Here is a 14,800-nt window from a genome sequence, read left to right as displayed (position 1 = left end):
TTAGAATAGGGGTAGAGAGGAGTTCTCAAAACCAAGAAGATTTGGGTTTAAGTCCTGCCTCCAACATATGCAAAGAAAACAAATACAAAATAGATAGAAAACAATCAGGAAAGGCCTCGTGTAGCAGGTGACACTTGGGCTGAGCTTTGAAGGAAGAATCTAATTCAGAGAATCAGAGGTGAGAGGGGAGTACATTCCAGACCTAGAAACTAGTACACCAGCTTAGTTAGAATGTCAAATGCCAGAGAGCGAGGAAGATGTAATATGCCTGGAAAAGATAAAGCTAGACCAGAGCGTGAAAGGTTTTGAACCTTTGAAGTTCATTCAATCCATATTTATCACTTAATTGAAATTCTGGTAGCTGTTACCTACCAACCGCCCAGGACACTCTTCTTTCTTCCTCAGTAATCAACATACATAATGATATTCCCTCAAACACCCTACCTTCTCAATTCCTAAATTAATTCATTTCCAATGACCTATAAACCCTCCCACATATACACATAGAGATAATCATACCCTGGATCTTACCACTAAACTCTGAAATTCCTTAATCTAATCATAATCTTTTATCATTCCATCTTCCCTCTTCTTTGTAACCCCTAACTGTGTTCTTCATTTTGACCATCACCTCCAGTCTCTTACCCCTCAGTTCTTTACCAGTCCATCACCCTGCACTGGCTACACTCTCCTCTCTTCCCTATTTTGACCCCTCCAACTATCACTTGCCCCCTTAGACTATCATTGATCATGTCCTCCCAAATCCCACCCTTGGATTAATTACTTCCACCATTCCTTGCTTTCCATCCTATTTACATGCTACTGAATGAACTGGAGAAAATTATGAAACCTACTGTTGTGGTCTACTATGGATTTAAGTTACATACTCCTAGCTGGCCCTTTACTTATGCAAGACAATCCTTTTATGCTTCCCAATAGATTCACTCACCACAGACACTTTTCTAAACCTTTTTATCCCTCCTGAAAGCTTCCTTCATTACTTTTCTCCCAAGCCTCTCATCTGAGAAAATCGCCTCATAATTCAAGATGAAATTTGAGGCCATTTGCAGAGAACTTTCTCTTTTTCCTTCTTTCTTATCTCATATCACTCATATGCCTTCTACTGCTGTTTCCTCAGTCACTATCTCACATGAAGAGTTGACCCCTTTCCTTGCCAAGGTAGATCCCTCTGCATACACATGTGATCCCATTGCCTTCCTCCTTCATCAGATTTACCTCTATCATCTACTCTCTAACTAATCTTCAGTCACTTACTCTACTGGCTATTTATTGGCTACCTACAAATACATGTGTCTCTCCCATCCTGAAAACATCTCTCATTGATTTTAATCTGATTATCCCATCACATTATATCTCTCTTCCCTTTTGTGCCTAAACTCCTTGAGGAAGCCATCTCAAATCGGTACCCCCCAGTTCCATTCCTTATCCTTGTCTTAACTCTATGAGCTTCCAGCCTCATCATTCAACTGAAACTACTGTCTCCAAAGTTCTAATGATCTCTATTCCCAATCTAGTGGCTTTTTCTCAGTCTTCATTCTTGACCTCTCTGCACACAGCTTTTGATACTGTTGAACACTCTCTTTTCCTTCCTCACTTCCTTTTCTCTAGTAGGTTTTTTTTGACCCTGCTCTCTCTTGGTACTTCTACGTATCTCACTACCCCTCCTTATTCTTTTTCACCAGATCTACATATATACTGTGCCTACTAAACATCGATGGTGATTATCTAGAGTAGACCTATGAAAGTCATGGAAAAAATGTAGATTACCCTTAAAAATGTATGTACATAGATATTCTCTCTCCCCCAACCTGGTTGTTAAAACATATACCAGTACATCTCTGGATGATAGGATTATAAAATGATAGAATTAGAAAGCCTCTTAAAAGTCATTTAGGACAGTTGTTTATTTTATAGATGAAGTAAACCCAGAGAGGAAGGTTCAGTGGTAAGTTTTTAGAGAATGTTTATTGAATTGAATAAATCTACTCTGCTTTAACCAAGAAGATAGAGCTAGGAACAATGGATAGAAGTTTTAGAGTGGTAGGTTCAGAATACATATAAAGGAAAATTTCCTAACAATTAGAGATATCCAACAGTGGGTCAGGGTCCTTCTAGATAGGTAGTGAGTTTCATCCTATCGGTGGGTAAACAGTGGCCAAATTAGCCACTTACGGATATGGTACAAGGAATTTTTGGTCAAGTACTCATTAGATTATGTGGTTGCTAGGTTCCTTCTGATTTATAGTGTCTATTAAGGCTTTGAAATGTGATGATAGGAAATGCTTAAATACTTCAAAGAAATGGATTTCATCAGGGTCCTTCCTTCAGTGACATAAATGATAGTACCTCTCATCACCTCCAAGATAGGGTTTTTTTTTTTTTTTTTTAGCGTTGAAAAGATTAGATTTTGTTTCAGGGTGAAACTGGTAGGAAAGAGTATTTAAAACATGGCACAATTTCCCAGATGAAATCTGGTACATTATCTTCTTACTATTCATGGTCTTTTTTTTTTAATGCTTTATTAACTTCTGATTTACATCATTCGTTTCCGCCAGATTTTGAGTTACAAATTTTCTCCCCGTTTTTCCCCCACCACCCCCCCAAAACAGCAGTCCCACAGGATATCCCCACCTCCAATCTGCTCTCTCCCATATTTTCTCCCATACCCATTTCGACTTTTCCAGTGGATCTCTATGCCTCAGTGCCTGTACATCCCATTTCTTAATTACATGTAAGATGGTATTAATAATAGTATATATATATATATATATATATGAATATTTGATTTTAAAACTTTCAATCCCAGATTCATTCCCTTCCCCCCCGCCACCCACCCCCACTGGGGAGACAAGCAGTTCAGTATAGGTTGTACATGTGCGGCTAATGCAAAACAATAACATAGTAGATATATTGTAAAAGACTGACTACATTTCCCTCCCACCTGTTCTATTCTCTACTTTGATCCTGTCCCTTTTCAAAAGTGGGTGCTTCTAACTTCCCTCCCCCCAGCCTGCTCTCCCTTCCATCATCCCCCCTCTCATCCCCTTCCCCCCCATTCTCCTGGAGGGTGAGATCCCCTATTTAGTGTGTATTTCCCTCCCTCCTCAAGCAAGATTCAATAGGAATAAGGTTGACCCATTCCCTTCTGCCTTCCTATTCTTCCCCTCCATTGCAACCATTTTCCCCTGCCTCTTCTGTATGAGATAGTTTGCCCCAATCTGTCTCTCCCCATCTCCTCTCATTATACTCCTCTCACCTCTCAATTTCACCTTTTAAGTATCATCCCTTCCTGTTAAATTGGTCCCGTGCCCTCTATCTATGTATACCTGTAAACGTATATATGCACATTCACATATGTATTCATATGCCCGCATACCCTCATATAAAGACATATATATTTTATATATATATATTTATTATATTATATTATATTAATTATATAATATATAAATTTCTAATCCCTGCAACTACTGAGAAAAGTTTCATAAGTTACAATTATTGTTTTTCCATGTAGGAATGTTAATAGTTCAACTTTGATAAGTTCCTTATGATTTCTTTTCCCTGTTTACCTTCTCATGCTTCTCTTGCTTCTTGTATCTGAATGTCAAATTTTCTATTCAACTCTGTTTTTTTCAGCAAGAATGCCTGAAAGTCCTGTATTCCACTGAATGACCATATTTTCCCCTGAAACATGATACTCAGTTTTGCTGGGTAGGTGACTCTTGGTCATAATCCCAGCTCCCTTGACCTCCGGAATATCACATTCCAAGCCCTTCGATCCCTCAGTGTAGAAGCTGCCAGATCCTGGGTTATCCTGATTGTGTTTCCACAATATTCAAATTGTTTCTTCCTGGCTGCTTGTAATATTCTCTCCTTAATCTGGGAATTCCAGAACCTGGCTATAATATTCCTAGGAGTTTTCTTTTTGGGATCTTTTTCAGGAGGTGATCGATTCTTTCAACCTCTATTTTGCCCTCTCGTTCTAAAACATCAGGGCAGTTTTCTTTGAGAACTTCCTGGAGGATTCTTTCTAGGTTCTTACTTTGGTCATGGCTCTCAGGTAGTCCAATAATTTTTAAATTATCTCTCCTGGATCTATTTTCCAGGTCAGTGGTTTTTCCCATGAGATATTTCACATTGCCTTCTATTCTTTCATTTGTTTGGATCTGTTTGACAGCATCTTGATTTCTCATAAAGTCATTAGCTTCCATTTGTTCCAATCTAATTATAAAGCAATGATTCTCCTCAGTGAGCTTTTGAGATTCTTTTTCCATCTGGCAAATTCGACTTTTTAAGGCATTCTTCTCCTCATTGCCTTTTTGAGCCTCCTTTGCCATTTGAGTCAGTCTGTTTTTTAAGGTATTATTTTCCTCAGTCAGGCTGTCGACTCTCATTTCATAATTTTCTTGCATTGTTCTCATTTCTCTTCCCAATTTTTGCTCCACTTCTCTTATCTGCTTCTTAAGGTCCTCTATGGCCTCTAACCAGCTTGTATTTTCCTTTGAAGCTTTTGTTGCAGGAGTACTGACATCACTGTTTTCCTCCTGTTCCATGCCTTACTCCTTCCTATCCCCAAAATAGGAGTGTAATGTTGGAATCTTCTCTCTCCTTTGTTTCCTCTGCCTGTTCATTTTGCCACTCAATTATTTGACTTGTGGGCTTTTTGCCACAGTAGGACTCTGCCACCAGACAGGGAAGTTTTCGTCCCAAACGCTGGGGTTTTCTCAGCTGCCGGAGGTATTAGATGGGTGCCGTCTCTGAGGTCTCCACATGCTCTGGCAAGCTGGACACACACACCCCAGGACCTCCACCCTAGACTGCAATCCAGATCCAAGCAGGTTAAAGCAAGAGCAATGACCCCTCAGACTGGTGCTTGGTCCCCCTACACTCTGCAGGCCAGGAGCTGAAGCCGCCACGTGGTGCTGGCAGGCTGTGCTGGCATCTCAGGGGGTTCTCGCCCCGGGGGTAAAAGCCACGCACTCCCACTTACTGGTCCCAAAGTCCAGACTGCACTGGCCTCTCACCTTGTCCTTCGAATCTATGTATTGATAAATTTGGAAACAGCCACAGCTGCTGCTGATCTGGAGTCCCTCTGGCTGGCGGCTGGTCAGGCCTGCCCTGGGGCTAAAGCCTCGGCATGGTGCTGGGCTCGGCTCCCAGAGCGCTGTGCTGGCCGATTCCTGCCGGGCTGCACTCAGCGGGAGGTTAGCTTCTCTGTGTCATTATGTGGGTTCTGCAGCTCCAAAGTTTTTTTAGAGTCCCCTTTTTACATGGATTGGGGAGTGTGGAAGCCGGAGCCGTGGGAAGGTCTTGCTTCTACTCCGCCATCTACGCCTCCAAGATAGTTTTAAAGAGTTGCTGTGACTCAAAAATGCCCTTGTGCCTAACATGGTAATGAGTCCTCAGAAAAGAAACATTCAATTTATCACCACCCTGGAACTATAAGCCATTCCAACTTGTGCTTCACTGGTATAATCTTTTAGAATCTAGAGTAACCTTCATTCCATGTTCAGTCCATTGAGGGAAGATTCACATATAATCCACATACAAGACTATATAAGGGCACAAATCATATTATATTCCTGTAACAGAGATCTAAGCAACATGAATTTCTTGATAAAGATCTAGCCTTAGAGTCAGAAAGACCTAGGTTCAAGTCTCACTTCTAAAATTTGTTATTCCTGTGTTTCTGCACAAGTCTGTGCCCCTCAAACTACTGACTATAAATTGCATTGCTGATCTGCATTGGTAAAAGTATCCTTAAGGGTCATCAAATCATAATAGATCTATATAATCTTATAAAAATTGTTAGGAATGATCATATATCAATTAAGTATTCATTGAACACTTAACTGTGAATCCCATATTCTGTTGTGTACTATGGAGAAATGAAAAGGGAGTATATTAAATGATTTTTGCCCTCAAGGAATTTGCTGTCTGTGAAGAAATGAGATTATATCAAACTACTTGAATAGCAATACTAAATAAAAGTGCTGTTAAGTACCATATTGTGATGGGAGTATGTGATGCTGAAGAGGTTACCCATAAAGAGGATTACAGTTGCTTTGGAGACCTCAAAATACCAACACAGCTGGGTCCTGCCGAATGAATTCGACTCAAGTCTTCTCTCAGCCAAAGAAAAGTAAAGTTTATTAAAAGTTCGCTTGCATTAGACACAGAGTAAGGCTGTGCTGGGTCATTCTATGGCGCTCTCACCATGTTACATCATTCTATGGCACTCTCACTGTTCTGTGGTGCTCTCACAAACATGAAGGCAGGATGGGGTCTTATATACAGAAGGTTGTGGGAGGAATCTAGGGGTGGTCTAGAGGAGTTTGGGGAGGGTCTTCAGGAGAAATCAATGAGATCAATGAGTGATTAAGGGTGGGAAGTTGCTGGAGGCTACTTGGAGACTACAGACAATGGTGGGCTAGGCCAGTTCTTGGGTGGATTGATATTTTGATAGGCTCAAGGGTGGGAAGTCTAGTAACAAGAGAAATGCCAAAAGAGGTTTGGGCCCACAATGTAAGACTTATTGCCTCATCAATTGAGATGATTTAATCAGAGTTCATGGGGATTGAACCCAGAGCCTGTACCTCAAGGACTCAAGGAGAGCTCCAGGGGGCTCCCAGAGCCCATACTTCATCAATGCTATGAAGCCAAGCATGCACAGTTCCCCCAGAGGACTGCTGCTGTGATTAGCTCTAAGATTCTGATCACATAGTATAGTGAACTATTTATTTAGCAGTAAACTGAAGCAAAACATTTCACAGAAATCAAAGTATGGCATTCATAATGATATAACATAACAATTTATCACTAAAGTGGCCACATAGTTTTAAACAAAAGATATCATTCAGTAAATCCTTAATTCAGTCATCCTTAAGGAGCAATCCTCCTCAAGGGGCACAAAATACAAAGGTGAAAGTTTTCCTGCCCCTAGGTCACATTGTCTTAATCTCTCAGTCAAAAAGTCTTCTTTCTTCTTGATTGGAGATTAGTTTCCATTCATTCTTAACTCAGTCATCCTTAAGAAGTACAAGGTACAAAGTACCAAGTTCTCTCACCCCCTAGGCCACAGTAAATCATGATCTTGTCAGTCAGCACTAAGTACCCAAAGAGAGGTCTTTCCATCTTAACTCAAGGCTGGCTCCCAAATTCCATGATTCCTCTTCCATGGGTCCAGCTCTTGCCTGAATCTGACTGTTACCTGGATTCACAGGCAGGCAGCTCTCAGCCCCTCATCCAGCGCCCATTCCATATTGAAGCTCACAGTGTCCAGTCCACCTAAAGTCCTTCACAGTTTCTGTTTCTGGGAAGACAGAGCTTAACAGAGCCAAAACAACATTCACACACATTGTTGGCACCATCTTCAATTCACTATCTACCTGTGAAATCAACATAGACCCACAAACAAGGTCTCAGAACTAGATACAAATCATCAGTATAGTCCCAGGACCTTTGAAACCCTCCTCCCGGACTTCTGTAAACAGACAACAAGAAAATCCTCTTTCAGGGCTTCCAGTAAGGTCCCAGGGCTTCTGTACAAAGTATTACAAACACAAATCAACACAGAGTGCCAGCTACCATAAATGTTCCCTTCTCAGTTCTGCTTTCTCCCACCTTGTAATTCTACTTTTATATGGTCATTAGTTTCTCCCTATTCTCCCCACCTTTTACATCCTTCCCATTCCTGTCTTTGGCAAGCCCCTCCCAACGTGGGTTTCACAAATTCTATTTCTTGACAAAGACAGACAGAGGCCTTAGCCTACTACATGTCGGGAATGGTGTAAAAAAAGCTTTTCTAGGAAAATGTTAATAAATATTATTTTTATCACATTCATATTTCAGTGTAATTCTTCTACTTTGACTGTTCCCTTTGACCTTTTAAACTCTGCCACAGATTTCTCCAAAGAACTATACTGTATCTCCTTAGATTTGTCTTCATGTATTTGACATCAAATTCCTTTTTTTTCTACAAGTCATAGTCTTGTAATAGATTTTTAAAGTTTTTCAACTGCCAGGATTGCTAGGAGTTGTATTTGTTTTATGAAAATTTACAGTCAACATTTGTATTCTTACCTTTAGCCAATAATTTATAAAATCTATACTGTAAAGGTAGTCTTTTAAGCTGCGTGGAGGTATTTGTAAAGATAGGTTAACATGCAATCTCTTGAGACACATACCAGTTTTTTTTAAATGACAACTGGTATAATGACACATTTTTCTTAATGCACTTTAGTAAATGAATTGTGAATATACAAAATTGCATACAATGCATACATTACAATGCAAAATTACATACATTCTATTGATAAATATACATATAGGTATAATTACTTCCTTTTAAATCCACTAAAGGTGTTTCAGAATGAAATTTTTGGGGTATGAAAAAAGACTTTTTGTATATACATTATTTTTTTTTCAATTTAATGAATAGTCATCTTTTGCTTCTCTGTGAAGTCAATTATACATAATTGCCTTGGGTAATGATTTAGCTTTTAAATTGAATGAGAACAGCTGGCATCTCATTGTTGCTAGAAAGCAAAACCTCGCTTCAAGATGCCGTTGTCCAGAAGGTCATCTCTGAAGTAAATGGTTTTAAATGCCCTGATTTCAACTGTAGGTGAGCAGAGGACCTAATTATTAGTAAAGAAAAGAGGAAAAGATAAAAGGAATTTAAGAAGTTTATCTGTTTATCTTCCTATCTCCTCTAGTCAGTCACTGGAATAATCTGTATTACTAAGCAGAGAAAACTCATGGGCTGCAGTTGTTTAAAGCAAGTAAGTTACTCCAGTAACCACAGAAACACAAAGTGATACTTGTTGGGGGAAACAATAGGTTTGCTATATGCTTATGAAGTACTAAGAAAGAAGGGGGAATAGTTAATTAAATCTAGCAGGCATATATTAAGACACTGCCATGTGCCAAACACCTATCTAGACTGGGGTGGGGGTAGCAAGTTCATACAAATTAAAAGAAAAAAGATCCTTGGCCTGAAGCAGTTTCTCTTCTACTCATTTGGATCTGGATTCAAGTGAGTATATTAGAGAGAAAATTTAGGATGGAATAACAATAATTGGGAGATTAGAAAGGGCATACATTATTGCCCAAGTGACATCTGAGCTTAGCCTTGCAGGATTCTCAGAGGCAGGGATGAGGAAGGAATGTGATCCAGGCTGGGGACCAGCTTATACAAATTCATGCAGGTGGGGAGATGGAGTATTCAGCAATTAGATGTAAGTAAGGTGGATTTTAGTGTGTGTAAAGCGGATTTTTGTTATTATTTCTTAGAGTTTAGTTTCCCAGGATCCATGGCCATAACAATCTCTTGTTTCCCAGGTATTAGATATGAGGTCTCACAGTTATGGTTCAAAACATCCCCACCATGCTTGTGCAGCTTTATATAATGATAAATTACATAAACATCTGTGCTTAAATTGTAAACATTCACTGCGGCTGCACAGTGAGATACAAAGCTGAGGTGATGTAAACTTGTGAAGCTATTCTTGGTGATATGCCTTCTTTGTCTGTTGTCCCATAAAGCAGGTGGGCATTGGTCAAGGAGTGGGGAACCCTTAGGGTTGAATGCACAAGCTAGAATGCTGTGTTTTCCTCAACTGACGGCCATTGAGGCTTGAGAGGATTTATGGGAGTGCACAAGCTGTGCCTATCTCAATTGACTCCATCTAGACATAATGGTAGTTGCCCCTCCTTCTTGCTGGCCAGTTCAAGAACAGTGATTAGGGAATCCTGTAGGAATTGTGCTCCTATTATCAGCAACCCTTGTGACACCAGACTAGAATAAAGTAAGCCTATTAACCCCTTTAAAGCTGTTTTTCCTGTCTGACCAGATCAAGAGTGGACCTGTGCTAGCAGCCATTCTGTGGGCTGTGTCTTACAGCAGGATAGTTGCGCTGCACTGTAAAATTCATGAGGAAGAGTTGCATGAAATGAAGCTAGAAAGATAGAGCTTGATTGTGAGGATAATTATTTAGGCAGGCCTATAAAGGATACATTAGAGATGAGAGACTGAAAAGAGGGAGATCAGTTAAGAAATTATTGTATAATACAGGCAAGGAGTGAAGAAGTCTTACAGCTGTCTTAGTGGAGAGATGTCAGATTCAGAAGACTGTAGAGCTTTGAAAAAAATATTGCTTTGGAATCCACTAGAAATTCAGTAACTGACTGGGTGGGTTGGAAGGAACTGTGGGAAAGAGGGATCAAGGATCAGTGAAGTTATGACAGAAGAGCCTTTAAGAGACGATTGGTAACATGAGGGAAAGCAATTTGAAGGGACATGAGGTCTAAAGCTAAATTTCTGAGATTAGTCACTCCTCCAAATTCTATTGTAAGTTTAAAAGTTTTGGCCCACAGTTAATGATACTAGAACCAAATACCATTTAGTATCATTCCATATATACTAGATATTGGCCTTGCTATTAAAAAATAACTAAAAGTTCATATTTTAAAAATAGTTTTCAGAATCAGAGCTCTAGTTTTAAAGTTAGAAAATTCATTTGGGGGAAGGGCACCCTGGAATATCACGCCACAGGGCAAGGGAAGACAGTTGCCAAGACATTGCAAGACTGCTGATGGAGTTTGCCACTGATGGGATACCACAACGCTACCAGATGAGACGTTCCTATTGTAACAAACTATTCTTGCCAGATGTCAAATTCAGTTATTCATTTATGGGTAACTCTTAATTGTTAAGAAGACTTTCCTTACATCAAGTCAAAATTTGCTTCTTTGAAACTTCCACCTACTCTTCCTATTTATACTTTTTGAGGCCAAACAGAACATGTGTGTTTCCTTTTCTGTATGGCAGCACATCAAATACTTGAAAACATCATTTTCTGTACCCCACCCCTAAGTCTTTTCTAGGTTAAATATCCCCAGTTCCTTCAACCATTTCCCATATAGCTTGATCTCAAGGCCCTTCACTGTACTGGTCTTCCTCCTATGGATACACTTTTGTTTATTATTTAATGTCTTTACCAACATGCAGTACCTAGAACTGAGCATAGCATTTCAGCTATAGTCTGATCAGGGTTGAGTACAGCAGTGCTTTACCTCATTTATTCTGAATACACTGCCATTCTTATTGTAACCTAAGGTCAGCTTACTGTTTTTGGCTGCCATATTGTGTTATTGACTCACATTGATTTTGTGGTCCATTAAAATACCCAGATTTATTTTTCCAGATGAACTGTTTTCTAGCTGTGGTTATCTCTATCTTGTTCTCAAATCACTGATTCTTTAAAACCAAGTATCCATCTTCTCACTTATCCATATGCAATTGTCTTATAGAAGCAGCCCTGTGTTCTGCCCAGTCAAGATTTTTGGACCCTTCCTCTTATCATCAAACATGTTAGTCATTCCTCTCATATTTGTGTTATTTGCAAGTTTTATAAGACCTTTACCTTAAGAAGATTCACCCCAACCCTAACCTGTCAATATGGTATAGGTTGGGTGATAAGATTTCATGATCTTATGCTTGAAGACTGCGGTAGTTCATTCTCCAATTAGCCATCCAGCCTTCTTTCTGGCTTCCCAGACAGCATTCTCCTCCATTTCAGTTTATCCCTTTTGGTACGACCTAATTAATCTTATACTGCTTTTACCTTGTCATTCTTCTATTCAAAAACAATGATACACCATTACACTTATCACATACTTAATTGACCTAATTGTGGTCCCTGTCTCCTGCAGGCCAGTACTTGCCTATTTTATCTCCACTACTAGATTATAACTTTCTTGAGGGTAGTGATTATGTTTATACAACTATATGTATTCTATATAGTAATTTATTATTCATCACAAGCACTGAATAAATCTATATTGAATGAATAGATAGTTAAGTTAAAATCGCTCTTTTAGTTCATTGCTAGTAACAGTATATTTTGGAAATTTTTAATGGTATCACTAGAGCAAATATCTTCATTCAGCCTTCCCCATGTTTTTGTGTCTCCATTACTTGTGCTCAGCATTTGTTATAAAGGAGACATGATCAGTGATCTAGATTGTGTATCTCCTTTAGATAGTGTGTTTCTCCTTGGGTAGGAGATAAGGATCAATGGGAGAGTGCAGTGGAATAGAGAAAAGTAATGTTTCAGTGTGGTAGTTGCAGCAGTTTACTTGAAAAGTACCCTTGTTTAAGTCTTTGTAGAAAGCATAAGGAACTTTGGGTTTGGAGATTTACATAATCTATAACATTACCTAAATCACAAAATTGTTCTGAGGTTCAAATGAGATAGCACAAAGCACCTTTTAAAGCATATATATCAACTATTACTATAAGAATATTGAATCAGTAGTATCATTGATACAGTATCTGACTAGTTCTGGGATAACTAGTGATCAGCAGTTAAATATATGACAAATCATATACGTAAGACATTTTAATAGTAGTGTGTAATAGTAGTAGAAAAAAAGTGGTGGGTAAATGGGCATATGTCAAATTGAATCGTGTCTTAGCACTATAATGTTAATGGATCGTGAATTTGGTGTAGATATAATTTTGAAAAGATATTTAATTCTTACTATTTGTTTGTAGAGCTAAAAACTAAGTGATTCAGATACTAGCCTACTTAAGTGTAGCTCTTAATGTGTTTTCTTTTATTTTCCTTAGGTTTGAGTGGCCGATTCTTTGTCACTACACTTCCAACAATTTTCCAGTAAGTTTATGTATTGAGTGAGGAACAAAACTATTCATTTCCCAGTATAAGCAGAAATCACTCAATAAAACGTCAACCACAAATCCTAATGTCTCCTATAATCATCTTTTGTTGAGTTTTGTGCTGGCCTGCTCTGAATTTTATACAATTTGACAATTTCTTCATTGTTTTATTCCATATAAAGGTCAGTTCAGGAATTCACTGCTTTCTAATCCCCATTTTATTTATTTTATTTTTTAAGCCATTGGGGTTAAGTAACTTGCTCAAGGTTACATGGCCAGTTATTTCTGGGTGTGGTGCTAAGCATCTGAGCCTGGATTCAATCCCCAGGTCATCCCGACACTGGGGCCAGTGCTCTTACTCGCTGAGCCACCTGGCTGCCCCTCTAATCCCCATTTTAGATCACAGATTTTGACTTTTAGTATTATTTCTCAGGACTTGATATGATATCCCTGACCAGTACACCTTGCTGAAAAGTGATAAGAATCCATTATGCTTCAAGCAGTAAATCATAGGCTTATAGGCTATAGAAGGTCCTCTAATTTATTCCCTTGCCCTCATATTAAATATGCTGAAAAGCCCAGAAACATTAGTTTCCCCCTATTCTCTACTCCTCCTTAACAAAATAAGAATTCAAACACTATTAGTTCATTCCAGTGATCATTGCTGGGTAGATTCTAAAGCAGCAATTCACCACTCCAGTTACTAATGACAAGTGGTGCAGAATTTGTTATCTGGACTTTAAAAACACTTGAAGTCAGTGTAGCTCACAAGTTTTCTTTTGTTTTTCATTTTCAGATACATTATTTAGGTGAGAACATACTGCCTTTTAGTAATAACTCTCAAATGTGGGTCAGTTAGTTGGCAAAAGATTTAATTTTGGAAATGTGAAAATTGAGAATATAAGTTCTATCAATCAGCACAATTAAATATGTTTATATATGTGTGTGTTTACATGTATATATAAATACCTTAATTTTAAATAATTGGCAATAGATTTAATTAGCTAAAATAATGATTAGCTAAGAAAGATTCTAGCATAAGCTTTCCTTATTTCAAAATCTGGGAGCTTTCATTTTTACTAGATAACAGTGTCATAGGTACTTGTAAGTTTATAATTTTGAATATGATAATTCTCTCTTTGAATGTTTTTTGTTATTCTATAGCTCACAGATGCATCTATGAAATTATAAATTCCTTTAGGCTCAGAACTGTATATGTGTGTGTTTATATACCTATAATGTACATGCATACTTTAGAATGTATATGTGTGAATAGATATCTGAATGTGTTTTAAATTGTTGAATCTCCAATTCAAACCTTAGTGCCTCATGTAGTCAGGATTGAATAAAATTTTATTTAATAGAATTGAAATGAAAGCAAAATTCATTTTGGTTTTATGATATCTAGTACTTGTACTATTAATGGATGTTTATTTTCTGTCACACTTGTAGTGCAAAGGATGGAATATTTCGCCGATACCGTGGCCCAGGGATCTCCAAAGACCTTCAGGATTACATCTTAGAGAAGAAATGGAAAGCAGTCGAGCCTGTGGCTGGATGGAAATCCCCATCTTCTATAACGTAAACTATGGCTTGCTTTCATTGAAAGAGATGATTATAAATTCACACGAGATACATTGGGAACCAAATTAACAGCTTTTTAGGCTCCAAAGTTCAGAATTTCCTGTTCACAGCATAGGCTGAGCACAGACAGTAAACAATACTACATGCAGGTTCTGAAACCAATTTTTGTGTACTACAGCTACCTTTCAGATTCCTGTTTGGCCTCCCTGTGGAGACACTTTGAAGAGTAACAAATGTTTATGCATATTTTAGACAGTGACTATGCTGATTTAATGTAACACGGAATTTATAAATCTTGCAGAAAGTTGTACTAACAGTACCTCTTTCATAGAAAACATGGATTTGTGTGCTATATTCAGTTTTTTTACCTTTGAATTAATTGGAAGCATGAAATCAATTAAAATATGGAATACATCTTTCTTGTTTCATAGTCTTTGAAGGATTTGATAAGGAGTTTAAGACATCTAGTGAGAGAGTAGATAGAGTACTAGACTTGGAATCAGGAAAAGTGAG

At 38.3% G+C, this 14,800-nt stretch overlaps 1 protein-coding gene across 1 annotated transcript in view; it reads left to right on the top strand.

Moving 5' to 3' along the window:
• TMX4 (thioredoxin related transmembrane protein 4) overlaps window positions 1-14,800 on the top strand; it is a 111,130-nt gene that overhangs the window by 52,963 nt on the left and 43,367 nt on the right. Inside the window, exons 3-4 of the mRNA XM_069062800.1 lie at window positions 12,656-12,701; window positions 14,156-14,284. Coding sequence (XP_068918901.1) covers window positions 12,656-12,701; window positions 14,156-14,284 — 175 coding nt within the window. The remainder of the gene's footprint in view (window positions 1-12,655; window positions 12,702-14,155; window positions 14,285-14,800) is intronic.

This window comes from Petaurus breviceps, unplaced genomic scaffold (genome assembly GCF_028583685.1).
Source record: "Petaurus breviceps papuanus isolate PSGF00001 unplaced genomic scaffold, PetGlider_PUasm1.0 90504, whole genome shotgun sequence".
Classification (NCBI taxonomy): Eukaryota; Metazoa; Chordata; class Mammalia; order Diprotodontia; family Petauridae; genus Petaurus; species Petaurus breviceps.
This window is presented reverse-complemented; position numbering and strand designations above follow the sequence as displayed.